Below are 27,130 nucleotides of genomic sequence, written 5' to 3'. Positions count from 1 at the left end.
GCACCTTTCCACAATCTGTTTCCCCATCTGTTTCTCCACATCTCTGCTGCTATTTGGGGGCCTATAGTAAACACCCAACAAGGTGACTGCACCTTTCCTATTTCTGACTTCAGCCCATACTACCTCCAGAGGCAGATCCCCCTCAAACTTCCTTTCTGCATTTCTAATTAGCAATGCCACCCCCCCTCCTTTTTTCCCACTCTCCCTAATCTTACTGAAACACCTGTAACCAGGAACCTCCAACAGCCATTCCTGTCCCTCATCTATCCACGTTTCCGTGATGGCCACAACATCATAGTCCCAGGTACCGATCCACGCCTTAAGTTCACCCACCTTATTTCTGATACTCCTTGCATTGAAGTATACGCACTTGAGCCCATCTCTGTGTCCGCAAGTAGTCCCTGTCAGTGCTACCTTCTCCACAGCCTCCCTACAGTCTTGGGCTTCCTGACACACAGCTAGCTTACTTGCTGGACTACAAGTCCGGATCCCATCCCCCTGCCAAATTAGTTTAAACCCCCCCGAAGAGTGGCTGAGTTGACTGCATTAGCAGGTAGGGCATTCCACGCCCTTACCACTCTCTGCGTAAAGAACCTGCCTCTGACATCTGTCTTAAATCTATCACCCCTCAATTTGTAGTTATGCCCCCTTGTACACACTGACGTCATCATCCTAGGAAAAAGACGTTCACTGTCTACCCTATCTAATCGCTGCACAGTGGTGGCTCTGTGGTTAGCACAGTTGCCTCACAGCACCAGGGTCCCAGGTTCAATTCCAGCCTCAGACTGACTGTGTGGAGTTTGCACATTCTCCCCGTGGCTGCGTGGGTTTGCTCTGGTTTCCTCCCACAGTCCAAAAATGTCCAGGTCAGGTGAATTGGCCATGCTAAATTGCCCATAGGTTAGGTGCGTTAGTCAGAGGGGAAATGGGTCCGGGTGGGTTATTCTTCGGCGGGTCGGTGTGGACTTTTTGGGCCGAAGGGCCTGTTTCCACACTGTAGGGAATCTAATCCTCTGATCATCTTGTATGTCTCTATCAAATCCCCCCTTAGCCGCCTTCTTTCCAATGAGAACAGACCCAAGTCTCTCAGCCTTTCCTCATAAGACCTTCCCTCCAGACCAGGCAACATCCTGGTAAATCTCATGTACACCTTTTCCAATGCTTCCACATCCTTCCCGAAATATGGCGACCAGAACTGTACACAATATTCCAAGTGTGGCTGCACTAGCGTTTTATATAGTTGCAGCATGATATTGCGGCTCCGGAACTCAATCCCTCTACCAATGATCCTCCCTCATCCTTCTAAACTCCATTGAGTACAGGCCCAGAGTCCCCAACCACTCCTCATATGACAAGACCTTCATCCCCAGGATTATTTTTGGACTCCCTCCAACACCAGCACATCTTTCCTCGGATACAGAGTCTAAAACTGCTCACAATATTCTAAATGCAGTCTGACCAGAGTCTTATACAATTTCAGCAGTACATCCCTGCTCTTGTATTCTAGCCCTCATGAAATTAATGCAAACATTGCATTTACCTTCCTAACTGCCAACTGAACCTGCATGTTAACATTAAGGGAATCCTGAATCAAGATTCCCAAGACCCTTTCTGATTCAGATTTCTGAAGCCTTTCCCTATTTATAAAAAGTTCCATGCCTCTATTCTTTCCACCAAAGTGCATGACCTTACACTTTCCAACATTGTATTTCCATCTGCCACTTCCTTGCCCACTCTCCCAGTCCTTCTGCAGCCTCCCCAGTTCCTCGACACTAACCTGTCCCTCCACCTACCTTTGTGTCATCTGCAAACTGAGCAACCATATCCTCAGTTGCTCCGTCCAGCTCATTAATGTATAATGCAGCTTCACTAGTCATTGGCTGCCATCCTGAAAAAGACTCCTGTTTGCCCACTCTCTGCCTTGTGCCAGTCAGCCAATCCCCTCTCCCCGTCAGCACCTTGTCCCTAACACCATGGGATCTTATTCAGCTGCCTCCTGTGCAGCACCTTGTCAAAGGCCTTCTGGAAATCCAAACAGATCACATCCACTGGCACCCCTTTGTCTATCTTGCTCATTACCTCCTCAAAGAATTCTAACAGGTTTGTCAGGCATGACTACCCCTTGATGAAGACGTGCTGACTCAGCCCTATTTTATTGTTCACTTCCAGGTGAATCTTATCCTTAATCATAGAAATCATTTGAGTCCCTACAGTGTGGAGGCTGGGCTTTTGACCCATCAAGTCCACGGTGACCCTCCAACTGAGACCCATCCACCTAATCTGTAACGCTGCATTTCCCACAGATAATCCACTTAACCTGCACATCCTGAACACGATGGGAAATTTAGCATGGCCTATCCACCTGACCTGCACATGTTTGGACTGTGGGAGGAAACTGAAGCACAGACACGGGGAGAACGTGCAAACTCCACAAAGTTGTCCTCAGCTGGAATCGAGCCTGGGTCCCCTGGTGCTATGAGGCAGCAGTGTTAACCACTGAGTCACCATGCTGCCCTAATAATGGTTCTAAAATCTAACCAATGACTGAGGTCATGCTAACTGGCCTGTCTCCTGCCTCCCTCCCTTCTTGAACAAGGATATAATGTTAACCATTTTCCAAATCTCTGAGACTCTGCCTGATTCCAGTGATTGCTGTAAGATCACCACCGATACCTCTGCAATCTCCTCAGCTATCTCCTTCAGACCATTTGGCTTCCACAGCACCTTCTCTTTACTGATGGCCTCGACACTGACCTCTACCCCCTCACTCTTGAAGTTCTGGTATGCTGCTGGTGTCTTCCGCAATGATGTAAAGTATCTATTCAGTTTCCCTGCAACTTCTTTGTTCCTCATTGCTATGTCTCTAACCTAATTTTCCAGCGATCCAATGCCAATGCTCCGCCTCTCTCTTACCTTTTAGATATATTAAAAAAGTCTTACAAACTTCTTTTATATTACTAGCTAGCTTATTCTCATATTTCATCTTCTCCCCTTTATTGTTTTTTAGCTACCCTCTAATGGTTTTTAAAGGCTCCCTGAGCTTTTGAGAAAAGTAGAAGTTGCTTTTGAGAAAAGCTCAACAGGTCTGGCAGCATCTGTGAAGAGAAATCAGAGTTAATGTTTCAGGTCAAGTGACCCTTCCTCAGGAGAGGGCTGAGCTTTTCCAGCGCATTCTCCTTTTGTCTCTTATCACAGCATCCGCAGTTCTTTCCATTTCCCTCATCCTTTGGTTTCCCACGGATCTTCACCACATTGTAAACCTTTCCATTTGCTTTTATGTTGTTACTGCCTTCCCTTATCAGCCACGGTTGCCTCATCCTCCCCTTGGTATGTTTCTCCTTCCTTGGGATGAGTTTCTGCTGTGCCTCCCAAATTACCCCCAACATCTCCTGCCATTGCTGTGCCCCGGTCTTCCCTGCTGGGCTCCCCTTCCAACGAGCTCTGACCAGCTCCTCCCTCATGGGAGTGAGTCCAGAACTAGAGGCCAAAGGTTTAAGGTGAGAGGGGAAAGATTTAAAATGGACCTAAGTGGCAACTTTTTAACACAGGGTGGTGCTTGTATGGAATGAGCTGCCAGAGGGAATGGTGGAGGCTGGTACAATTACAACATTTAAGAGGCATCTGGAATGGTACATGAATAGAAAGGGTTTAAAGGGATATGGGCCAAATGCTGGCAAATGGGGCTAGATTAGTTTGGGATATCTGGTCGGCATGGACAAACTGAACTGAAGTGCCTGTTTCCATGCTGTACATCTCTCTGACTCAGTGGCTCATGTCTTTGCAGTTACCTTGACTCAGTTATAATATGGTTACAGCTGATTTCAGCTTCTCCCACTCAAACTGAAGGGTGAGTTTGATTCTCTTATGGTCAGTGTCTCCAAGGGGTTCCTTCTCAAGTCTGTCTCGTTACACATCGCCACATCCAGAATTCCCTGTTCCCTCGTGGGCTCTACACAAGCTGGTTCAAAAAACCATCCTGTGGACATTCCACAAATGCCTTTACTTGAGATCAGCTACCTACCTGATTTTCCTAGTCCTCCTGAGTATTGAAGTCCGCCATGATTATTGTAATAGTGTCTTTCTTAAATGACTTTTCTATTTCCTGATTTATTTTCTGCCCCACATCTTGACTGCTGCTCAGAGGCCTGTACATGTTCCTGATGAAGGGTTCTGGCCCGAAACGTCAGTTTTTCTGCTCCTTGGATGCTGCCTGACCCGCTGTGCTTTTCCAGCAACGCACTCTCAACACAGCTCCCATTAAGGTCACCTTCCCTTTGCGGTTCGTCAGCTCTATCCACACATTTCTATATTTTCCGACTCTATATCACTTCATGCTATCAATTTAATGTAATTTCTTACTATCAAGGCAAACCCTGTCCCTCTGCCCATCAGCCTGTCCTCCCGATAGCACGTGTATCCCTTGGATATTTGTTCCATCTCTGATCCCCTGGAAGCCATGTCTCTGAGATACCCACAGCGTCGTACCTGCTAATTTCAGTCTGTGCCACAAGCTCATTGGCCTTGTTTTGTACACTGCGTATATTTAAGTACAACACCCTCTGTCCTGTATTGACTGACCCCATTCTCATAGTTGTCCCTTTATTTGCTGTACCTGAAGTTAAATTTCTGGCCCTTTCCATTTTCTGCCCTGTTACTTGCTATTCAGGGAATGCAATGAAAGTTCACTCAGCTGATACTGAGCATGGCAGGACTATCCCATGAGGCAAGATTGGTTCGACTGGGCCTGTATTTGCTGTAGTTTAGAAGATGAGAAGGAATCTGATTGAAAATTATAAAATTTTAACAGGTCTGTACAGACTCAAGACAGGGAGGGTGTTTCCCTGGTTGGGTAATCTAGAACTAGGGGACACCATCTCAGTGTATGGGGTAGGCCATTTCGGACTGAGATGAGGAGACATTTGTTCACCCTGAGAACGGGGAGCCTGTGGAATTCTCTGCCACTGGAAGTGGTTGAGGCCGAGACACTGCATGTTTTCAAGAAGGTGTTGGATATAGCTCTTGGTTTTAAAGGGGTCCAATGTGCGTGGGGCGGGGTAACAGGCTTTTGTGTTGAATTATTGCTGTGATCATATTCAATGGCAGAACAGGCTCAAGGGGCCGAATGGCCTACTCTGTCATTACTACTCACTGCAAGAGAAACGTCTTCCTCATATTGAAACTGGGTCATTAAGTAATTCAAGGTTGAGAACGGCAGGTTTTTACTCAGGAAAGAATCGAGGGCTCTGGGGAAAAGGCAGCAAAGTGGAGGTGAGGGTTATCAGATCAGTCATGATCTCACTAAATCCCACCGAGGAACAGACTCGATGGGAAGAATGGCCTATTTCTGCTCCTATGTTTTATCACGTTATCTCCCGTGTCTCTTACAAAAACCTCAAGTCTGTGTCCCATGGTCCTTGTACCATTAGCCAATTGAAAACGCTGTCCCACTCTAGAAAATAACTCACCTCCAGACTCCCCAAAGCCTGTCCACCATCTACAAGGCACAAGTCAGGAGTGTGATGGAATACTCCCCACTTGCCTGGATGGGGAGTATTCCATCACACTCCTGCCACTGCAGCTCCAACAACACTCAACAAACTCAACACCATCCAGGACAAAACCACCCATTGATTGCTACCATGTCCACAAGCATCCACTCCCTCCACCACTAACGCTCAGTAGCAGCAGTGTGTACTATCTACAAGATGCACTGTGAAAATTCACCAAAGATCCTTCTAAACTATGCATCATCTTGACCACCTTACCCACTTGTGTTGCCACTATCAGGGAAGTGTGGAGTTGTATGCTTGGGTCCCTCTGTATGTTGATGCCACTAAAGATTCTACCAATTACTGTATGCTTCCTACTGCAATAGACCTTCCAAAGTGCATCACATTGAATTTGTCTGGATTAAACTCCATCTGCCATTTCTCTGTCCAGTCTATTTATATCCTGCTGTATCCCCGGCAATCCTCCTCACCATCCGCAGCTCCGCCCAATCTTTGTATCATCCACAAACTTACTGATCAGACCCCTAACATTCTCATCCAAATAATTTATACATTTTACAAACAACAAGGGTGTCTTAGCATTGATCCCTGCAGAACACCACTGGTCACGTATCTTCCACCCCACTGTCGATCTTCAATGGTTAAGACAGTTCTGTATCCATCTGAGCAGCTCACTGTGGAGCCCATGTGACTTCTTCAATTAGATCAGCGCATTGAGGGACTTGTCAAAGAACAACATCTGCAGCCCTGCCCTCATCAACCATCTTTGTCACTTTCTCAAAAAACTCAGCCACCTTTTGTGAGACACACCCTTCCCTGCACATGTTGCCTGTCGCTAATAATTCCGTGGTTTTCAATTTATTAATTTATTTTGTGGGATGTGAGTGTTGCTGACTGCCCAGTATTTTTGGCCATCCCTAGTTGCACTTGTAAAGGAGATCGTGGGGTGTCTGCTTCAATCGCTGTAGTCCACCTGCTGTGGGTTGACCCATGATGCCCTTAAGGAAGGAATTCCAGGATTTTGACCTCATGATATTGATATATCTCCAAGTCAGGATGGTGAGCTTGGAGGGGATCTTGCAGGGGGTGGTGTTCCCATGTATTTGTTGGAGATGGAGCCCGGAGAGAAAGAGAGAGAGAGGTTTGAAAGGGCTAGGCAGACAAGGGAATTATTGATAGTCGGATAGGACAGAAGCAATGCTGAATAAATGATAACAAGAGCTAAGTGGAGGACAGAACAGGTGACTTTGCTAAAAGTAACCAATTTTATAAAAGGACTGCATGTGGGGTGGGATGGGGTGATAAAAACATGGAAGATTGGAATCAGACTCTAATGTTATTGGACTCCATGTTGAATTCCAGAGGCTGCAAGGTTCCCAAGCCAAAAATGAGACACTGTCCTTCCAAATTACATTGAGCTTCACAGGAGGACTGCAGCAAGCCTGAGACAGATGTTGGCCAGGGAACAGGATGAGGTGTTAAAGTGGCAGGCAACTGGAAGCTCCGGGTCATTTTTGTGGGCAGAATGTAGATGTTCGGCAAAGCAATCACCCAGCCTGTGCTTCATATCCTCAATGTGGAGGAGATCACATTGTGAGCAGCGAATGCAGGAGACTAGATTATGGGAAGTGCTGCTTCACCTGGAAGGTGTGTTTGGGACCTTGAATCTTTTCTGATCAGTCCTTTCATGATTTTGAATGTCACAAGGAAATTCTTGATGTCACAAGGAATTAAGGGCTACGGGGAGAATGCGGGTAAGTGGAGTTGAAATGCCCATCAGCCATGATTGAATGGCGGAGTGGACTCGATGGGCCGAATGGCCTTACTTCCGCTCCTATGTCTTATGGTCTTATGGTCTTATGAACACTTTAGTCAGAACTCCCTCTCAGTCTTCTCTACCCCAAGGACAACAGTCCCATCTTCTCTGATCTATCTTTGTAACTGAAATTCCTCATCCACACAGCCCTGTTTGTGAATCTGACCTGCACTCCCAGTGTAGTTTCCCAAGCCAGGAGCAACTGAGGCTTTGTCAGTGTTCATACAATTTCAATATCACCTCCTTGGCTCTTATACTCTGCACCACGATAAATAAAGCCCAGGGCACTGTGTGCTATATTAACAGAAAGATGTGACAGATGGAGTCAATGCCAAGAAGACAGAGATGATGCGTTTTGCTCAGAAGGACATGGAGAGAAGATGCTGTATAAAATAAAGGCTACAGCTCAGAGTGGGAGCAGGGACAGAGGAAGCTGGGCAGATGGGAAAAGGCATTGAGACAGGGCAGGCTATTCACCACATGCTGTACATCTAACCCTATATACTTATACCATTGTAGACCATCTGATAAAAAGAAAATATACCTAAACCATAACCATATACATATATATGTCACTCTGATTTCGATTTTATGACTTTCTTCATTGCTCTATTTCTCTGACTGATACTTTCTGTTTTCTATTCTGGTGCTATCTGTGTCTCCCTGTGTTTTGAACACTTTACTAATCCTCTCTGAGATTATCTCCTGTTTCCTGTCGAGTGGGTTTCTAACATCCTCAGTAAAATGAATCTCATTTATCTAAACACTGCAGAGTAAATGTTCAAGGAGGTAAAAACAATGACTGCAGATGCTGGAAACCAGATTCTGGATCAGTGGTGCTGGAAGAGCACAGCAATTCAGGCAGCATCCTGCCCAGTCATCTCTCTGAGGATAGCTCGCATCTGACTCATATCCAGGGACCCCCAGATCCCTCTGTTCTGCAGCTTCCTGCAGTCTCTCTCTCTCTCTCTCTCTCTCTCTCCCTACTTCAATCAGATTCAGTTCTTAGATTCTTCTGTCGAATGGATGACTTCACATTTCCCACATTATGCTGCTTCAATCATTTTTTTGTCTCACTCACATGATTTGTATTCCACTGTACACAACTTCACAACCTCTGTTCATACCTGACTTGATGCCATCAGTTATTTATCTCCTATAGGATCAAAAGATGTAAAAGCAGAAGGAGGCCATTCGGCCCATTCAGCCTGCTCCACCAATCAGTGAAATCATGGCTGATCTTGATCTACTTCGAATCTACTTTCTTGGTTTTTCCCCATAAACCCTCATTTCCATAAACCCTCATTTCCATAAACCCTCATTTCCATAAACCCTCATTTCCGTAACTAAATAAAAATCTCTCCCTCAGCCTTGAATATACTTAATGACTCAGCCACAACGGCCCCTGGTGCTAAAGAAATCCACAGATTCACTCCCACTGACAGAAGACATTCTTTCTCATCTCTATCTTACCTCCTTATTCTGAGATTATGCTCTCTCAAGCTATAAGGAGAAATAACCTTGTAGCATCTCTCCTGTCAAGTTCTCTAAGAATCGTGTATATTTCAATAAGGTCATCTCTCATTCTTCGAAACTCCAATAAGTTTAGGCCCAGCCTACTCAACCTCTCCTTCTCAGTCTGTCCACCTTCGGGATCATTGGGGGAACATTCTCTAGTTCCCCCAGTGCCAGTCTATCTTTCCACTTGCTCCCTCCATCCAGCTCATCAATAACAATTGGAAATAGTTGAGGCCGCAGCACTGATCCATCTGATCCTCCATTGGTTGCTAAGGTGACGATGTTCAATCTAGTCTGACTGTTTTCTGTTAACCAATCCTCTGTCCAGGCTGATATCTCACTCCACCAACTGATAGCTTTTGGGCTTCAATCTGTTTTGACTGTCCCTCATTATCTCCAACTTGTTCATGTGCCTCAAACTCCTCTCCCTCACTATTGTTTCTGAACCTTCACTCACCATCCTGTTTATCTAACTGCCTCTGCTAACACTCCTTCATGTGACAGTTACCCCCCTCCTGCCCCACGTCTCAGGATGATTGAAGAATGTGGTGAGCTCACAGGTTCCCGCAGGAACCAAGATCCTCTTCAGGTCAATAAAGGCAGCCTTTCCTTGAGCTTTCCAATTTTCTCCCCTCCCATTGTGATGCCCTCTTTAACTGAGTGAACTAAGAGATGTGTTTCCAGGGGCAGGAGGGTGAGGGAGCAGAGGGAGACAGATTGAAGAGAATCAGGAAAAGCCCCAGAGGGGGAGGAGAGGGGGATTGTTTTACACAGTGAGTTGTTGGGGTCTGGAAGGTGCTGCCTGAAAGGGCGGTGGGAGCAGATTCAATCAGAACTTTCACACAGGGAATCGGGGAAACACTGGGAAAGGGAAATAAAAGGCCAACAGGGATGCAGTGGGAGCTTTGATTAATTGGCTAGTTACTTCATAGCACCAGTATAGTATCAAAGGGCAGAATGGCCTCTTCCTGTGCTGCATCACTCTGAGTTTTGCTGTCATTCTGTCTCGGATGGATTGAATATTGTGTGTAACCCAGGTGGGTTGGGGTAGTTGGGGGAGACCAGGGGTGAGTGAGATGTGACGGTGGGTGTCCCTCACTGTGTCCATACTCTGATTGCAGGGTCCGAGAGGGATCCAAGGACTTCTGGGTGCATCTGGAAAGCCAGGCAAGAGGGTAAGTATGAACGTCACTGCACTTGGTCTCGTTTAAACTTTCTTTTGGGAATCCCTTGGAGGCAGGGAAATGTGAAACGTCTCACACAATAAATCCATGTCTATTATTGATCTGTTTGTTTGATTAAATACAGAAGATGCTCTTTCTCAGATATTATTGCATTTTTATAATTTCATTTTCCTCCCTTGTATTCCCTTATCCATTTCTCAATCTCTAGTTATTAAAATCTCTTCTCTATTCCCCAATCCCTATTCCCTGAACTCCAGCTCCCAATTCACATGCATTGATTCCAATTTTCTGTGATTTTTCCCAAATTCCCAGCTTCATGCCTGACCTCCATGTTTTCTGGCTGGGCTGATTGAGGAATCCTGTATCTCTGGTTCCTATCCCTTCCTGTCCCTTTCCCCTAGTTCCTCTCATGTCATTTTAATTCCTGCAGTTTCCTTCCATCTGTTCCTTACGATGTTCTGTTGTCATTCCCAGGGTCGTCCTGGTGCTGATGGATCCCGGGGAATGCCGGGAGAACCTGGAGCAAAGGTAATTAACACATCACCGAGCTCTGCTCATCAACAACAATGTGCATTTATATAGTGTCCTGAATGGATCCAAACATCCTCTGGAGCATCACACAGGTGATAAAGAAACAGGATGTCCCATGGTGTCCCATGAAGCAGGTGACCGGAGTCTTGGATAAAGAGGGGGCTTTGAGGGGTATGGAGGGTCAGGAAGCAAACCCCAAAATGTGGGGGCAGCCTCAAGTGGGGGAGCACTGCAGATGGTGGGTGGACAGATATCTCAGAGGGTTGTGGGTCTGAGCGCAATCTCAGATATCTGGAGGTGGACAGAGTACTGGAGATTTAAAATTCCAGACGAGAACTTTAAAATAGAGCCATTTCCATGTGGGAAATCAATGTAGGTCATTTAATAACGGAGTTGGATTAATAACAGGGTCACACAATCGCACGATCATACAACCACAGGGTCATATAATTAACAAGGTAATTTGCCCGAAACGTCAATTTTCCTGCTCCTCAGATGCTGACTGAACTGCTGTGCATTTCCAGCTCCACTCTACTCTAGAATCTGGTTTCCAGCATCTGCAGCCCTTGTTTTTACCTCGGGAATATAGTGATAGAGTCATGTAATTGCAGAGTCACACAATAACAGAATCATAGAGTAACAAAGTTACATATGAACAGGTTCTAACCTCCATGGTCAGGGACTGACTGTCACTCGTGGAGACGGGTGGCTCTGACAGGAGGGCAGAGGGAATGGGAGTGAAGGGTGAGGGTGAGGTTTGGGGGGTGAGGGGTGAGGGATGGCTGTGACAGGAAGGGTGGGAGGTGAGTGGTGGGAGGTGTAGGGTGGGGGTGTGAGGGTGAGGGGTGGGGGTATGAGGGAGGAAAGCTTTGAGCTGAACATTCATTCTGGTGAATATTGTGTTTTCTTGACCTTATACATCACTCCCTGCGTGGCCTTTACAATGAAGCGAAGTGTGAATCCATTTCAGATGCAGGCACTAACACCGACACATGTACCCAGGCACACACACACACAGCCAGCATAAACGTTCACAAGTACATGAAAACCTTTCATTTGCACGTGTTCATGTACACAACCATTTATGCAAGTATGCACTCGCACACTTCAACAGCTACAGTCATACAGACATCCACATACAGCCTAACGCTCACAACACAAACTCATGCTCACTCTCCCCTTCACTCAAACGATGACACCTTGATACATTCACACTCAGTCACTCTGTGAAACACTCCCTCCCTCGACCCACAAATATACATATCTCACACACATTCACCCTTGCTTTCATATACACACATGCAAAAACTTTTGCACATACACACTGTCACACACACACATGCACAATCACACATATTCATTCATCACACACATACTCAGAATTTCTCTCATACAGAACACTGACTCTCTCTCTTTCACACACACTCACACCAGAACACACACATACACACACACACGCGGAAACCCAGACATACACACACTCACGCCAGTACACACACACACACACACACGGAAACCCAGACATACACACACTCACGCCAGTACACACGGAAACACACACACGGAAACACAGACATACACACACACACAGGCACAGACACACTTAATAGCAACAGAGACAAGGAGGAGCAGATTGGGAGGCAGATTTTGGAAAGGTGCAGAAGTAACAGGATTGTTGTCATGGGTGGCTTTAACTTGCTAATATTGATTGGAACCTTCTTCGTACAAATAGTTTGGATGGAGCAGATTTTGTCAGGTGTGTCCAGGAATGATTCCTGACTCAATATGTAGATAGGCCGACTAGAGGGGAGGCCATATTGGATTTGATGGTTGACAACGAACCAGGTCAGGTGTCAGATCTATCAGTGGGACAGCGTTTTGGTGATGATGATCACAACTCCCTGACCTTTACTATACTCATGGAAAGGGATACTTTTGCAGATGGTATGGGAAAGTATTTAATTGGGGGAGGGGGAAGTACAATGCTATTAGGTTGGTACTGTGGAGCATAAATTGGGAACAGGTATTCTCAGGGAAATGCATGACAAAAATGTGGAGGTTGTTTAGGGAGCACTTGCTGTGAGTGTTGGATAGGTTTGTCCCACTGAGGCAAGGAAGGGATGGTAGGGTAAAGGAACCTTGGGTGACAAGGGATGTGGAACATCTAGTCAAGACGAAGAAGGAAGCTTAGTTAAGGTTGAGGAAGAAAGGATCAGACAGGGCGATAGAGGGTTACAAGGTAACCAGAAAAGAACTGAAGAATAGACTTAGGAGAGCTAGAAGGGGATATGAAAAAGCTTTAGTGGGTAGGATTAAGAACAACCCCAAGGTGTTCTACACTTATGTGAGGAACAAGAGGATGGCTAGAGGGAGGGTAGGGTCGATCAGGGATAGTGGAGGGAACTTGTGTCTGGAGTCAGAGGAGGTAGGGACGGTCCTTGATGAATACTTTGCTTCAGTATTCACTACTGAAAGGGACCTTGACATTTCTGAGAACAGCGTGTGACTGACTGTTATGCTAGAGCAGCTTGATGTAAGGAAGGAGGAGGTGCTGAAAGTTTTGAAAAAAAACATAAGGATAGATAAGTCCCCTGGGCCAGACAGGATATGCCCTAGGTTACTACAGGAAGTGAGGGAAGAGATTACTGAGCCTTTGATAATGCCCTTTGTGTCCTCACTGTCCAGTGGAGTAGTCCCAGATGATTGGATGATGGCAAATATTATTCTCTTGTTTAAGAAAGGGAATAGGGATAATCCTGGGAATCACAGACCAGTCAGTCTTACATCTATCGTGTGCAAGGTATTAGAGAAGATTTTGAGAGACAGGATTTATGATAACTTGGAAAACCATAGTTTGATTAGAGATAGTCAGCATGACTTTGTGAGGGGCAAGTCATGCCTCACAAACCTTATTGAATGCTTTGAGGATGTGACAAAACACATTGATGAAGGTAGAGCAGTGGATGTGGTGTACATGGATTTTAGCAAAATGTTTGATAAAGTTCCCCATGGTAGGCTCATTCAGAATGTAAGGAGGCATGAGATACAGGGAAATTTGTCTGTCTGGAGACAGAATTGGCTGGCCCATAGAAGACAGAGGGTGGTGGTAGATGGAAAGTATTCAGCCTGGAGCTTGGTGATCAGTGGTGTTTTGCAGGGATCAGTTCTGGGACATTTGCTCTTTGTGATTTGTACGAATGACTTGGATGAGGAAATGGAAGGGTGGGTTACTAAGCTTGCTGATGACATGAAGGTTGGTTGAGTTGTGAATAGTGTGTTGTAGATCACAATGGGAAATTGACAGGATGCAGAGCTGGGCTGAGAAGTGGCAGATGGAGTTCAACCTGGAAAAGTGTGAAGTGATTCATTTTGAAAAGTCACATTTGAATGCAGAATACAGGGTTAAAGGCAGGATTCTTGGCAGTGTAGAGGGACAGAGGGATCTTGGGGTCCATGCTCATAGATCCCTCCAAGTTGCCACCCAGGTTGATAGGGTTGTTAAGAAGACATATGGTGTGTTGGCTTTCATTAGTGGGGGATTGAGTTTAAGAGCCATGAGGTTATTCTGCAGCTCTATAAAGCCCTGGTTAGATCACACTTGGAATATTGTATCCAGTTCTGATCGCCTCATTATAGGAAGGATGTGGAAGCTTTAGAGAGGGCACAGAGGAGATTTCCCAGAATGCTGCCTGGACTGGACGGTGTGTCTTATGAAGAAAGGTTTTCACATTGGAGTGAAGGAGGATGAGAGGTGACTTGATAGAGGCGTACAAGATGATGAGAGGCATAGATAGAGTGGATAGTCAGAGATGTTTTCCCAGGACAGAAAGGGCTATCACGAGGGGGCATAGTTTTAAGGTGATAGGAGGAAGGTTTAGGGGAGATGTCAGAGATAGGTTCTTTACACAGAGAGTGGGGGGTGTGTGGAATGCACTGCCAGCGGTGGTAGTAGAGTCAGACACATTAGGGAAATTTAAGAGACTTTTCGATAGGCACATGGAAGATAGTACAATGAAGGGTATGTAGGTTCGTCTGATCTTAGAGTAGGATAAAATGTCAGCACAACATTGAGGGCCGAAGGGCCTGTACTGTGCTGTACTAATCTGTGTTCCATGAGGCAGGCAGAGACACACACACACACACACAGATTTATTTGGAAGCAGTAGCTTTTGGAGCGCTGCTCCTTCAGGTGGTTGTAGAGAATAAGATTATAAAACACAAACTTTATAACAAAAGTTTAGAGTGTGATGTAACTGAAATTGTTTATTGAAAAAGACCATGTTGGTTTCAGTTCTTTCATATGTAAATCGCAAAACTATTTTTAAAAGTTACATTCTCAAGTGAACTTTAACAATTGGTGTCATGTCGGCCCAAATAATGTATTGAAGGTGTTAGTTTCCCTGTGTGAGGCTGTCTGTGCCACAAAGTTCAGACTGATTCTAATCTAAAAAACGGATTTACAGAATCTTACATGGATTCATGCAGTTTTTGAGCAAAATAAAATGTAATTCTGCAAATACAAATTCACCCCACAAACTTATATGTGTATGTGTACACATGGATGTGTGTGTATAGAGGGGGAGGTTACGAGTGTCTGTGAGAGAGTGTGTGTACGTGTGTGAGTGTAAAGGGGTATAAGTCTGTGAGAGTGTGTGTGTGGGAGTGTATGTGTGAGCGTATGAGAGATATGCTCACACATACACTCCCACACACACACACACACACCCTCTTACAGACTTACACCCCTTTACACTCACGCTCACAGACATACACACCTCTCTCACAGACACTCATATGCCCCCACCCCACACACACATAACACACCCACATACAAGTTTGTGGGGTGAATTTGTACTTGCAGAATTACATTTTACTTTGCTCAAAAACTGCATGAACCCTTGTAAGATTCTGTTAAGCTACTTTTTAGATTAGAATTGTGACCATTGTGGTACAGCCACCTCATACAGGGAAGCTAACACCTTCAATACATTATCTGGGCCGACATTACAGCAATTGTTAAAGTTCACTTGCGAATGTAACTTTTAAAAAAGGTTTTGCGATTTACATATGAAAGAACTGAAACCAACAGGTCATTCTAAAAAATGAGAGACTTAACAACAATCCAGGTCTTTCTCAATATATAATTTCAGTTACATCACACTGTAAATAAATTTGCTATAAATTTTGTGTCTTACAATCTTATTCTCCACAACCACCTGATGAAGGAGCAGTGTTCCAAAATCTAGTTCTTCCAAATAAACCCACTGGACAATAACCTGGCGTTGTGAGTTTTAACTTTGTCCATCCCAGTCCAACACCGGTGTCTCCAAATCATGACATACACACACACACACACACACGCATGCATTCTCTGTACCTGTCGTATTCTTGAGTTGCTTTTGTATTTTTTTCAGGGGGATCGTGGTTTCGATGGATTGCCAGGCCTCCCAGGAATGAAAGGAAACAGGGTGAGGTTTCCATCGCATTGCACTTGCACCCCACACCCAACCCCCTCAACCTTGACTATTCACCCAATCCATGTTCCTCATGATTTTATAAACCTCTATAAGGTCATTCCTCAACCTTCTATGCTCTAGTGAAAAGGTCCCAGCCTAACCAGACTCTCCTCATAACTCAAGCCTTCCACTCTCAGTAAGTCCTGGTAAATCTTTTCTGAACTGACTGCAATTTAATAATATCTTTCCTATTACAGGGCGACCAGAACAGTACACAGTACTCCAAAAGTGGCCTTACTACTGTCCTGTATAACCTCATCCTGACGTCGCAACCCTTATACTCAATGGTCTGAGCAATGAAGGCCAGCGTGCTAATCGCCTTCTTAATCCCCCGTCTAACTGTGATGCAACATTCAAAGAATTATGTAGCTGAACCCCTAGGCCTCTCTGTTCCACAACACTCCCCAGGGCCCGACCAATAACTGTATAAATTCTGCCCTTGTTTGTTTTACCAAAATGCAGCACCTCGTATTTTTCCAAATTCAACTCCATCTGCCACTCCTCAACCCATTGACCCAATTTATCAAGATCCCTTTGTAATCTCAGATAAACTTCTTCACCATCCACAATTTGGTGTCATCTACAAGTGTACTAATCATGCCTCCTCAATTCTCATCCAGATTGTTTTATCTAAATGACGAACGATAGTGGACCCAGCATTGATCCCTGTGGAACACCCACTGACCACAGGCCTCCAGTCCGAAAAACAACCTTCCACCCCACTCTTGTCTCCTGCCATTGAGCCAATTTTGTATCCAGTTGGAAGCTGTCCTTGAATTCCATGTGATATAACTTTACTACCAAGCAGAACCTTGTCAAAGGCTTAACTAACGTCAATGTAGATCATGTCTACTGCTCTACCCTTATCAGTTAATTTGCTAACATCCTCAAAAATTCAAATCACATTTTTGAGACATGATTTCTTGCGCACAAAGTCAGGCTGATTATGTATCCCTAATCATTCCTTGTCTCTCCAAATGCACACAAACCCTATCTCTCAGAATCCCCTTCAATAACTTACCAACCACCAATGTCAGATTCACCAGTTTATAGCTCCCAGGGTTCTTCTTACAGTCTTACTGAAATAAAGGCACATTAACCACCCTCCAGCCCTCTGGCACACACCCTTAGCTGTAGATTACTTAAATATTCTTACTATGGGCACCACAATTTCTTTCCTAACATCCAACAGCCTCCTGGGATACCATGATCAGGTCCCAGTGTTTATGTTTATTAAGACCCCCAGCACCTCCTTGCCTGTAATGTGGACTGTTTTCAAGACATCAATATTTATTTCGCTGAGTTATCTGGCCTCCATGTCTTTCAGATGCAAACTATTCATTTGGTATCCCTCCCATTTCCTGAGGTTCAACACACAGATAACCTCATTGATCGTTAAGGGGCCCTACTCTCTCTGTAGTTGCTATTTTGCTCTTAATGTACCTGGAGACTCTCTTTGGATCCTCCTTATCCTTACCTGCCAAGGCTATCTCATATCCCCTTTGTGCCCTCCAGATTCCCCTATTAAGGATACCCTGACACTCTTTACACGTTTCAAAAGATTCACATGATCCAAGTTGTTATAACGTTTGATTCCTTCCTATCATTACCAGCTTTACCCATCACTCTAACAGGAACGGATAGCCTTTCAATCGTTTAAATTCCTGAGAATTCTGGACCAGTCTCCTCTGTCTGTTCTGATGGGACGGTCACATCCTGCCAGGTATAAACCTACTGAACCTCCATTGTATTCCATGGTAGGCAAATCTCTCTGTTTCTCTCTCATCTCCAACCCCCATCCATTCCACACTCTCTCTCTCTCTCTCTTTGTCTCTGTCTCTCTCACCTCCAACTCCACCCATTCCTCTCTGTCTCTGTCTGTCTCTCTCTCTCTCTTTCTATGTTTCTCTCACTCTGCCTCTCTATATATCTCTCTGTCTGTCTCTCTATCTCTGTCTCTCTCTCTCTCACACACACACACTCTCTCACATCTCCAATCATTCCCTTTCCTCTCTATGTCTCACCAATCACATGGTTTGCCAATTTGGGACAGCTTGCAGTGACATCACCTTTGAGAAAGGCTCCTTAGTCAGCACCTTCCTAACCCACAATCTCCAGCAAGAGAAGGGCAGCAGATACGGGGGAACAGCACCCCCTGCACAATCCCCTCTGAGCCGCTCACCGCCCTGACTTGGAATATGTCACACTCCTTCAGTGTCATGGTTCAAAATCCTGGAATCCCTTCCTTTGCAATACAAGGGAACCCTTTTCCTGCTGTAATTATTTCAATGTGAGATTGGCTTGATACTAAACTTTCTTCTACAAGAATAAAGCTATGATCCTTTTCTTGACTTTACCTTCTCGTACCTCCCATAGAAATTGGACAGGAGGCTCAGTGACCAGACGGAGACAGATCGAAGGGAAAAACTCCAAGAGGGGGTTACCAGGGGGAGTTGTTAGGATCTGGAATGTGCTGCCTGAAAGGGGAACAGATTTAATCATAGCTTTCAAAGGGAATTGCAGATCTGTGGGGGAAACGCCCAGGGGGTGGTCGATGCTGGATTAATCTTTCAAAGAATCAGCACGGGATTGTTTGGCTGAATGTCCTCAGTCTGCCCTGAAGGGGATTGTCTGTGATTTCACTCTACAATGACAGGCAGCACAGCAGCGTTTGTGAGGTTAGTTATTCAGGAACGAGGCAACAATTCTTTTCTGACGATTTTGTTCAGTACAAGCTGATGGGATTCCGTTGGTAATGTCTTCTTCATTCTGCTTTCATGTAAAATATATTGTTTCAGCTTTTGCCAGTGTTTGGGCTATAGCAGGTCCCAGTGTTTAAGGAAGTGAGATGGATTAAATGTGTAACTCAGCTCTTGCTGTTTGTTCACAGGGTGAGACAGGGGCAATGGGTCCCCCTGGTCCTCCTGGAGAAGACGGGGAACGGGTGAGTCTGTTCAGCTCCTTCTTCTCTCTTCATTAAATGAATCATCACTCAGAATCTAATAGGATCCCCTCTCCTCCGAACCCTCCCTGACCCTCCAGCGAAGTATCTATTTTGATCTTTTGTTTTCCTCAGGGTGACGATGGAGAGATTGGTCCACGAGGGTTACCTGGTGAAGCTGTAAGTTATTATTTTGAAATAATCTTCTACAAATCAATTCTCTCTATGTGGCAAACAATGTCAGAAATACAATACACAGGATCCCTGGTTTACAAATCTAGAAATAGATAATAACAGCAAGAAGGTTACAAAAAAACTTCATCACTCCCTGGGTAGGCCTCAGCTGGTGCATAGTTTGCAAATGAAAGGGCAGTTCTGGATGGTAGTGATCATAATTCACTTAGAATTACACTCATTATGGAAATTGAATAAGAGAACGGTAAGAGCTTGAGTGTTGCAGAAAAGGGATGGATTTTGTTGAAGTTTTGCCTTGAATTCATCAGGATACCTCGCAAGACTACCAATTCAAGTGAAACATCAACATTTATATTGCATAGGAGGACAGTGCTGATTGGTTGACAGGCCAGGTTAATGAACACAGTGGGACTTGTGGTTTAAAGTGTAATTATTTTAGTGCAAGGAGTATAACAAGTAAGGCAGAGAATCTTAGAGCCTGGATTGGTACATGTGACTACGATGATGTGGGAATGACCGAAACTTGTTAGAGAGAAGAGCAGGAAGGGTTACTCAATGTTCTAGGCCTTAGACATTTCAGGTACAATCCTGGAAAATGAAATCAGGCGAGATCCTCGAGGGAGGAACTTAAATAAGGAATTAGGAGAGCTAAAATAGACCATGAAATGTTCTTGGAAAATAGGATTAAGGAGAATTCCCAAGGTATTTTATAGATATACATAAGGAGCAAGGGAGGAACGAGGGAAAGGATAGGTCCACTCAATAACAAAGGAGAGAATTTTTGTGTGAAACCAGGGGGAAGTGTGTGAGGTCCTTAATGAGTATTTTATATCAGTATTCACCAAGGGGAGGGACGTGGATGATGGTAATGTTAGTGAGGGGTATATTGATATTCTAGGACATGTTGATATTAAAAAGCACAAGTGTTAGGTTTCTTGAAAAACATTTAGATAAATCCTAGGCTCTGACAGTATCCAAACCAGGATACTGATGAAGGCAAGAGAGGAGATTGCTGAAGACTTGACAGAGATCTTTAAATCCTCTTTAACCACAGGCAAGGTCCCAGAAGATTGGAGAATAGCCAATGTTGTTCTTCGATGAAGAAGGACAACAGGAATAATCCAGGCAGTTACAGGCTGGTGAATCTTACATCAGTGATTGGGAATTTATTGGAGAAGATTCTCAGACAGGATTTACTCCCATTTAGAGAAGAATAGACTAATTAGGGATAGTCACATGGCTGTGTGCGGGGTTAGCATGGTTTTGTGCTGGGTTAGCGTGGTTTTGTGCTGGGTTAGCGTGGTTTTGTGCAGGGTTAGCTTGGCTGTGTGCAGGGTTAGCGTGGTTTTGTGTGGGGTTAGCGTGGGTTCGTGTGGGGTTAGCGTGGCTTTGTGCGGGGTTAGCGTGGCTTAGTGCGGGGTTAGCGTGGCTGTGTGCAGGGTTAGCGTGGCTGTGTGCGGGGTTAGCGTGGGTTCGTGTGGGGTTAGCGTGGGTTCGTGTGGGGTTAGCGTGGCTTTGTGCGGGGTTAGCGTGGCTTTGTGCGGGGTTAGCGTGGCTTAGTGCGGGGTTAGCGTGGCTGTGTGCAGGGTTAGCATGGCTTTATGCGGGGTTAGCGTGGCTGTGTGCAGGGTTAGCGTGGCTGTGTGCGGGGTTAGCGTGGCTTTGTGCAGGGGAGGACTTCGTTCACAAACAGAATTGATTTTTCTTGTGGTGGTGATGAAAATAATTGATGAGGGTAAGGCAGTGGATGTTGTCTACTTGGACTTTAGTAAAGTGTTTAACAAGGTCCCCCATGGTAGGTTGGCTCAGAAGATTAAACCACATGGCTTCCATGGTCAGTTGGTAAGTTGGATACAAAATTGATCTGGTCATAGATGACAGAGGGTAATTGTAATGGGGTGTTTTTCTGATTGGAGGTCTGTTACCAGGCATGTTACACAGCGATCAGTGCTATTGCTTATAATACGTAAATAATAATCGATGGACGTACATGATCTGATTAGTCAGTTTGCAGATGATATAAACTTGGTAGAGTTGTGGATAGTGAGCAAGGTTATTGAAGGATACAGCAGGATATAGATCAGTTGGAAAGCTGGGTGGAGAAATGGCAAATAGATTTTAATCCGGACAAGTGTGAGGTGATGCATTTTGGGAGGTCAAGTGCAAGAGGAAAGTTTATAGTAAATGGCAGGACCCTTGGGGGAGGATTGATATACAGAGGGATTGTGGGATGCAACTCCATCACTCCCTGCAAATGGCAATGCAAGAGGATATGGTGGTAAATAAAGCATTTGGAATGCTTGCCTTCATTGATCAGGATATTGAGTATAAAAGTTGGTAAGTCATGTTGCAGCTGTTTAAGACTTTACTCAGGCCCCCTTTGGAGTATTGTGTACAGTTCTGGTCAACACACTATAGGAACAATGTGGAAGCTTTGGAGAGGGTGCAAAAGATGTTTGCCAGGATGTTGCCTGGACTGGGGTGTTTTAGCGAAAAGAAGACGTTGTACAAACTTAGATTGTTTTCACTGCAGCATCAGATACTGAGGGGCGGGCTGATGCAAGTGTTTAAATTGTGAGAGGCATGGATAGGGTGGCTAGTCAGAGTCTCTTTCCCAGGGTGGAAATGTCAAATATTAGGGGCATTGGATTTAAGGTTAAAGGGGGAAAGTTTAAAGGACAGAGTGAGGACTGCAGATGCTGGAGATCAGAGAATGAAGAGTGTGGTGCTGGAAAGGCAGAGCTGGTCAGGCAGCATCCGAGGAGCAGGAGAATCAACGTTTCTGGCATAAAGCCCTTCCTATTGCTGTCTGACCAGCTTTTCCAGCACTCTTTGCAAGTTTAAAGGAAATATGTGAGGCAATTTCTTTATCTAGAGAGTGGTAGGTGCCTGGAACGCATTACCAGGGGAGGTGGTTAGCAACATGTAACAGGCACTTAGACAGACAGGTAAACAGGCAGCGAGTGGAGGGATACAGACCATGTACAGGCAAATGGGATTAGTTTAGAATGACATCATGGATAGGCTTTGGGGAGTTTGGAGCTAAATTACTCACTGTAGTATTCTGAACCTCTGTCCTGCTTTTGTAGCCACTGTGGTTGTTTCTGAATAAATGGATTAGATTTTTGATGAGGAATTGAGGAGGGTTGATAAGGATTGTGTATTTTGATGTTGTCTCTGTTGAAATGTAATTGTCCTCTTAGTGTTCAGGTTGCCTTGCTGTCATCTTGTTGCATCTACCTCTGCTGGAAGTGCCTCAGTATGCAGTCTGTGGTGGCCATTTCCCACTCATTACTTGAAGCATGGTCTCAGAGTAATGCAGCAAGAAATGTCCAAACGAAGCGATGTGTGTTGTCGGATCTATTAGAGAATAAGTTACTGAAGGGTACAGTGAGGAATGCCAATACTCCACAGCTTTCACATACTGGGTACACATTCTACTCCCTGATACTGGGGAAGCGAAAGGAGATTAGAGACAGAGGTTGGATATTTCTTGACTCTCAAACTGAAAAAGCAACAATTCATTAAGAAAGAGTCTATGTACCTAAGAGTTGTAACCTTGTGTTCTGTGCTGAGGAGAGGGTTACACAAATTGTCTTGCTGCCTATATCTCACTAGCTACTAGAAAGGAAACAGGGAAACTTAGGCAGTTTTTGAAGAACCACTTTAAATCCATTTTATTGTTACTTATGGGATTTATTCAACATCAGAGATCGAGGGAGATGGAGACTATTGATCAGTATGTGCCAGCACTGAAAGATAATTCTATCTGAGATAGGAATGTCTTAGGTTTTAGAGATCCTGCTATGTGAGTACATCTGCTGAGGGAGGAGAAATATACTCTGAAGGAAGCAATTGACATGTGGAGAATCTCTGATATTGTTGATGATTGTTTGGAATGTATTAATATGGGAACAGACAAGGACTTCCATTATACTGAGAAATATTTCAAACCCAAAATGGAATAGATTAGAGAAAGGAAGGAATATTTCAGAAAGGCCAGTTGAATGCTCAGGGTGAGAGAGCAGGATGTAAATACTGTGGAGAACATCATAGAAAAGAGAACAAAGATGTCAAGCTTGGGGGAAGTGATGCTTTAACAACAAGAAACTGAATCCATTTGTCTTTAAACAAGTGGATAGAAGCAAAACAAGTCTGTAGAGAAAGTTGCTAGAGAGATATCAACCAATGGTTTGAATGAATCATTTTACACCATACTACTGATTAATTCCATCAGGTGAAAAGGTGATTGATATTTTGCTACTGAAAAGGAAGCCCTGAAGGGTAAAGTTGAGGCTATATTGTTGTACAATACTTATTCCAAGCTGGGAGCCCAGTGCAATGGTGCGGTGATGGTCAGGAGTTCCGGATAGTGGATGTTAAGAGATTGGCTGCTGAACAAATCCGAGAAGATCACCAAATTGTTTTTACAGGTTTCCTGGTAAATCCCATCTCAGAGTAGGAAGAGTGTGAGACCCACACAGCATCTACTGAAGGGAGTCCCAGATGTCCCAAAGTCCTGTCTGAAAGACAAGATTAATGAGTTGCAGTAGAATGGGGTAATTATGAAATTGCCATTTCCGAGAGGATGGAGGAGCAGCCTGGGAACAGAGAAAAGAGCTGAAATGCTGAGAGAGTACTTAGGTTCAAAAGACCTCAATAAGTCTTTGAAGAGATCCCACTACCCCATGCCAAGCAGTGAAGACATTTTGCCGCAGATTACTTGAGGTGAAGGCTGGTCACTGACACATGCAGCTGAATGAAAACAGCAGTTTTGGAAGTACAGAGAGCTGCACAACGCTTTCCCACTGCCCCAGAAGGTTATCGATAAAGACAGGTCGATAGTCCATTATGGATGATCTTCTTGCTTGTGAATGTGGATGCATGATGGAAGACATGTGAATACAGAGGAACCTCGATTATCCAAACGAGACGGGCGGGCAGTATTTTGTTTGGATAATTGATTATTCAGATAACTGATTCAATTCCTCACCTCTGAGGCTCGGAGTTTTCTGAAGTTCCCTTTGTCCTGGCTCTGCCTGCCTTGCTCCCTCTCTGTCTCAGGGTTTGTTTCTGAGCAGAGACACACATATATGTGGAAGGGACCTGCAGCATTGCCCATCCATCCCTCCCCCGTCCGCGCCCCCAGCACTCGTCCGATCATTATAAACAAACGACGCGATCAGTGTTGGAACACTTCATTGATGTAATGTTTCTATCTGGACATTCACATCATCTTCAGATAATCCAAAATTCTGATAACCGAGGGTCCTCTGTACATGACTGATCGCCTTCAGAATCTGGTATAACTGTGAGGGAGAGTTTGCCAGATAAATCTGAATCTCCCCAAGGAAACGGTGCGCTCTCTTTATATTCTACTCTTCCTACCAAAGTGTGTTACCTCACATTGTCCTGTGTTATATTCCACCTGACCATGAGCAGGGCAGTGAAGTCAGGTTGGGTTATTTTTTTCCAATCAGCACGCAGAGAGTAGGTCAAGTGGATTCTTTCTGTGTTATAAACTTTGATTGATCTCAGAATCCTGGGCCCCACTCTTTAGGAAGAGGACACCTTGGACAGGGAGCTGAGGTGATTTACTGGAATGGGAGCAGGGATGAGGGACTTCAGTGAATGTGGAGAGACTGGAGAAGCTGGGATTGGTCTCCTTAGAGCAGAGAAGGTTCTGGGGGGGTTTAACCGAGGTGTTCAAAATCATGGAGAGAGTTTGATCAAGTAAATCAGGCAAAAACGTTTCCAGGGACAGATGGAGACAGATTGAAGGGAATCTGGGAAAAGCCCCAGAGGGGGAGGTGAGGGGGATTGTTTTACACAGTGATTTGTTGGGATCTGGAAGGTGCTGCCTGAAAGGGCAGTGGGAGCATGGGTAGGCTAGAGGTTATTAAGGTGGACAAATCCCCAGGATCGAATGGGATCTATCCCCAGGTTGCTGAGGGAGGCGAGAGAGGAAATAGCTGGGTCCCTGACAGATATCTTTGTAGCATCCTTAAATACAGGTGAGGTGCCGGAGGACTGGAGGATTGCTTATGTTGTCCCCCTGTACAAGAAGGATAGTAGGGATATTCTGGGTAACTACAAACCAGTGAGCCTGACGTCAGTGGTGGGAAAGTTGCTGGAGAAGGTACTGAGGGATAGGATCTATTTATATTTGGAAAGGAATGAGCTTATCGGTGAGAGGCAACATGGTTTTGTGCGGGGGAAATCGTGCCTTACCAACTTCATAGAGTTCTTCGAGGAAGTGACCAAGTTGATAGATGAAGGAAGGGCTGTTGATGTCATGTCCATGAACTTTAGTAAGGTGTTTGATAAGGTTCTCCATTGTAGACTAATAGAGAAAGTGAAGTCACATGGTGTGCAGGGTGTTCTGGCTCGGTGGATAAAGAACTGGTTGAGCAACAGGAGACAGAGAGTAGTAGTTGAAGGGAGTTTCTCGAAATGGAGAAAGGTGACCAGTGGTGTTCCACAGGGGTCAGTGCTGGGGCCACTATTGTATGTGATATACATAAATGATCTGGAAGAGGACACTGTTGGTATGATCAGCAAGTTTGCAGATGACATGAAGATTGGTGGAGTAGCAGTAAGGGACTGTCAGAGAATACAGGAGGATATAGATAGACTGGAGAGTTGGGCAGAGACATGACAGATGGATTTCAATCCAGACAAATGTGAGGTGATGCATTTAGGTAAGACAAATTCTAGAGCGAATTATACAATGAACGGAAGAGCCTTGGGAAAAGTTGATGGGCAGAGAGATCTGGGAGTGCAGGTCCATTGGAACATGAACATGAAGTATTGAGCACTTGAAATGTCATAACATTCAAGGACTAGCAGTATATGTTTGGTAGTACAGACGTGATGGGCTGAAGGGCCTCCTCTATATGTTGTATGATTCTATGGGAATGGAGTGTAAAAAGGGAGCAGAATAAATTACTGACATTATAATGAGATGAGCTGTCCAGGAGTTGGGAGCAACATATTTGGGTGGATAGGGGATTGGTTACAGGACAGGGAGCACAGAGAGGATCTCAATGGGCATTTTAAAGTTGGCAGATGGTGATGGCTGGTGTGTCACCAGGATTTTTGGCTATTTATAATCTTTATTAATGACTCCAATAAAGAGTCCAAGAGTGATATATCTGCGTCTGCTGAAGACACAAAGCCAAAGACTGTCAGCAATGAGAAAAATTCAAAAAGGCATTGAAGAGCTATTGACAGGTTGTGAGGGAAAACATGTAGCAGGCAGGTGGACAATGTGTGGAGAAGGCTGAAGATATTCAGTCTATATTAATGATCTGCAAACACGGATAGAGTGCAACAAAGCAAAATTTGTGGATGATACTAATGTAGGTGGAAAAGTAGGCTGTGATAAGGAAATAAATAGTTTACAGATCAATATTGCTAGGCTGGGAGAAAGGGCAAGAGTCTGGCAGCTGGAGTTTAATCTGGATAGCTGTGAAGTTGTCCGTTTTGGCCAGAAAAGATGACCAATTATTCTTTGAATGGGAAGCAGGTTCAAAGTGCATCTGTGCAGAGAGATCTGGGCGTTCTCTCATAGAACATAGAACATAGAAGAATACAGCGCAGTACAGGCCCTTCAGCCCTCGATGTTGCGCCAATCCAAGCCCACCTAACCTACACTAGCCCACTATCCTCCATATGCCTATCCAATGCCCGCTTAAATGCCCATAATGAGGGAGAGTCCACCACTGCTACTGGCAGGGCATTCCATGAACTCACGACTCGCTGAGTAAAGAACCTACCCCTAACATCTGTCCTATACCTACCACCCCTTAATTTAAAGCTATGCCCCCTTGTAATAGCTGACTCCATACGAGGAAAAAGATTCTCACTGTCGACCCTATCTAAACCCCTAATCATCTTATACACCTCTAACAAGTCAC

The 27,130-nt window shown here is 44.8% G+C and overlaps 1 protein-coding gene across 1 annotated transcript in view; it reads left to right on the top strand.

Moving 5' to 3' along the window:
• The window catches only part of col11a1a (collagen, type XI, alpha 1a), a 251,811-nt gene that overhangs the window by 67,009 nt on the left and 157,672 nt on the right, over positions 1 to 27,130 (top strand). The window contains exons 11-15 of the mRNA XM_043700060.1: positions 9,966 to 10,019; positions 10,503 to 10,556; positions 15,974 to 16,027; positions 18,966 to 19,019; positions 19,152 to 19,196. Of these exons, the coding sequence (XP_043555995.1) occupies positions 9,966 to 10,019; positions 10,503 to 10,556; positions 15,974 to 16,027; positions 18,966 to 19,019; positions 19,152 to 19,196 (261 nt within the window). The remainder of the gene's footprint in view (positions 1 to 9,965; positions 10,020 to 10,502; positions 10,557 to 15,973; positions 16,028 to 18,965; positions 19,020 to 19,151; positions 19,197 to 27,130) is intronic.

Source organism: Chiloscyllium plagiosum, chromosome 11 (genome assembly GCF_004010195.1).
Source record: "Chiloscyllium plagiosum isolate BGI_BamShark_2017 chromosome 11, ASM401019v2, whole genome shotgun sequence".
Classification (NCBI taxonomy): Eukaryota; Metazoa; Chordata; class Chondrichthyes; order Orectolobiformes; family Hemiscylliidae; genus Chiloscyllium; species Chiloscyllium plagiosum.
The sequence above is the reverse complement of the archived record's forward strand: the minus strand, read 5'-3'. Positions and strand labels throughout refer to the sequence as shown.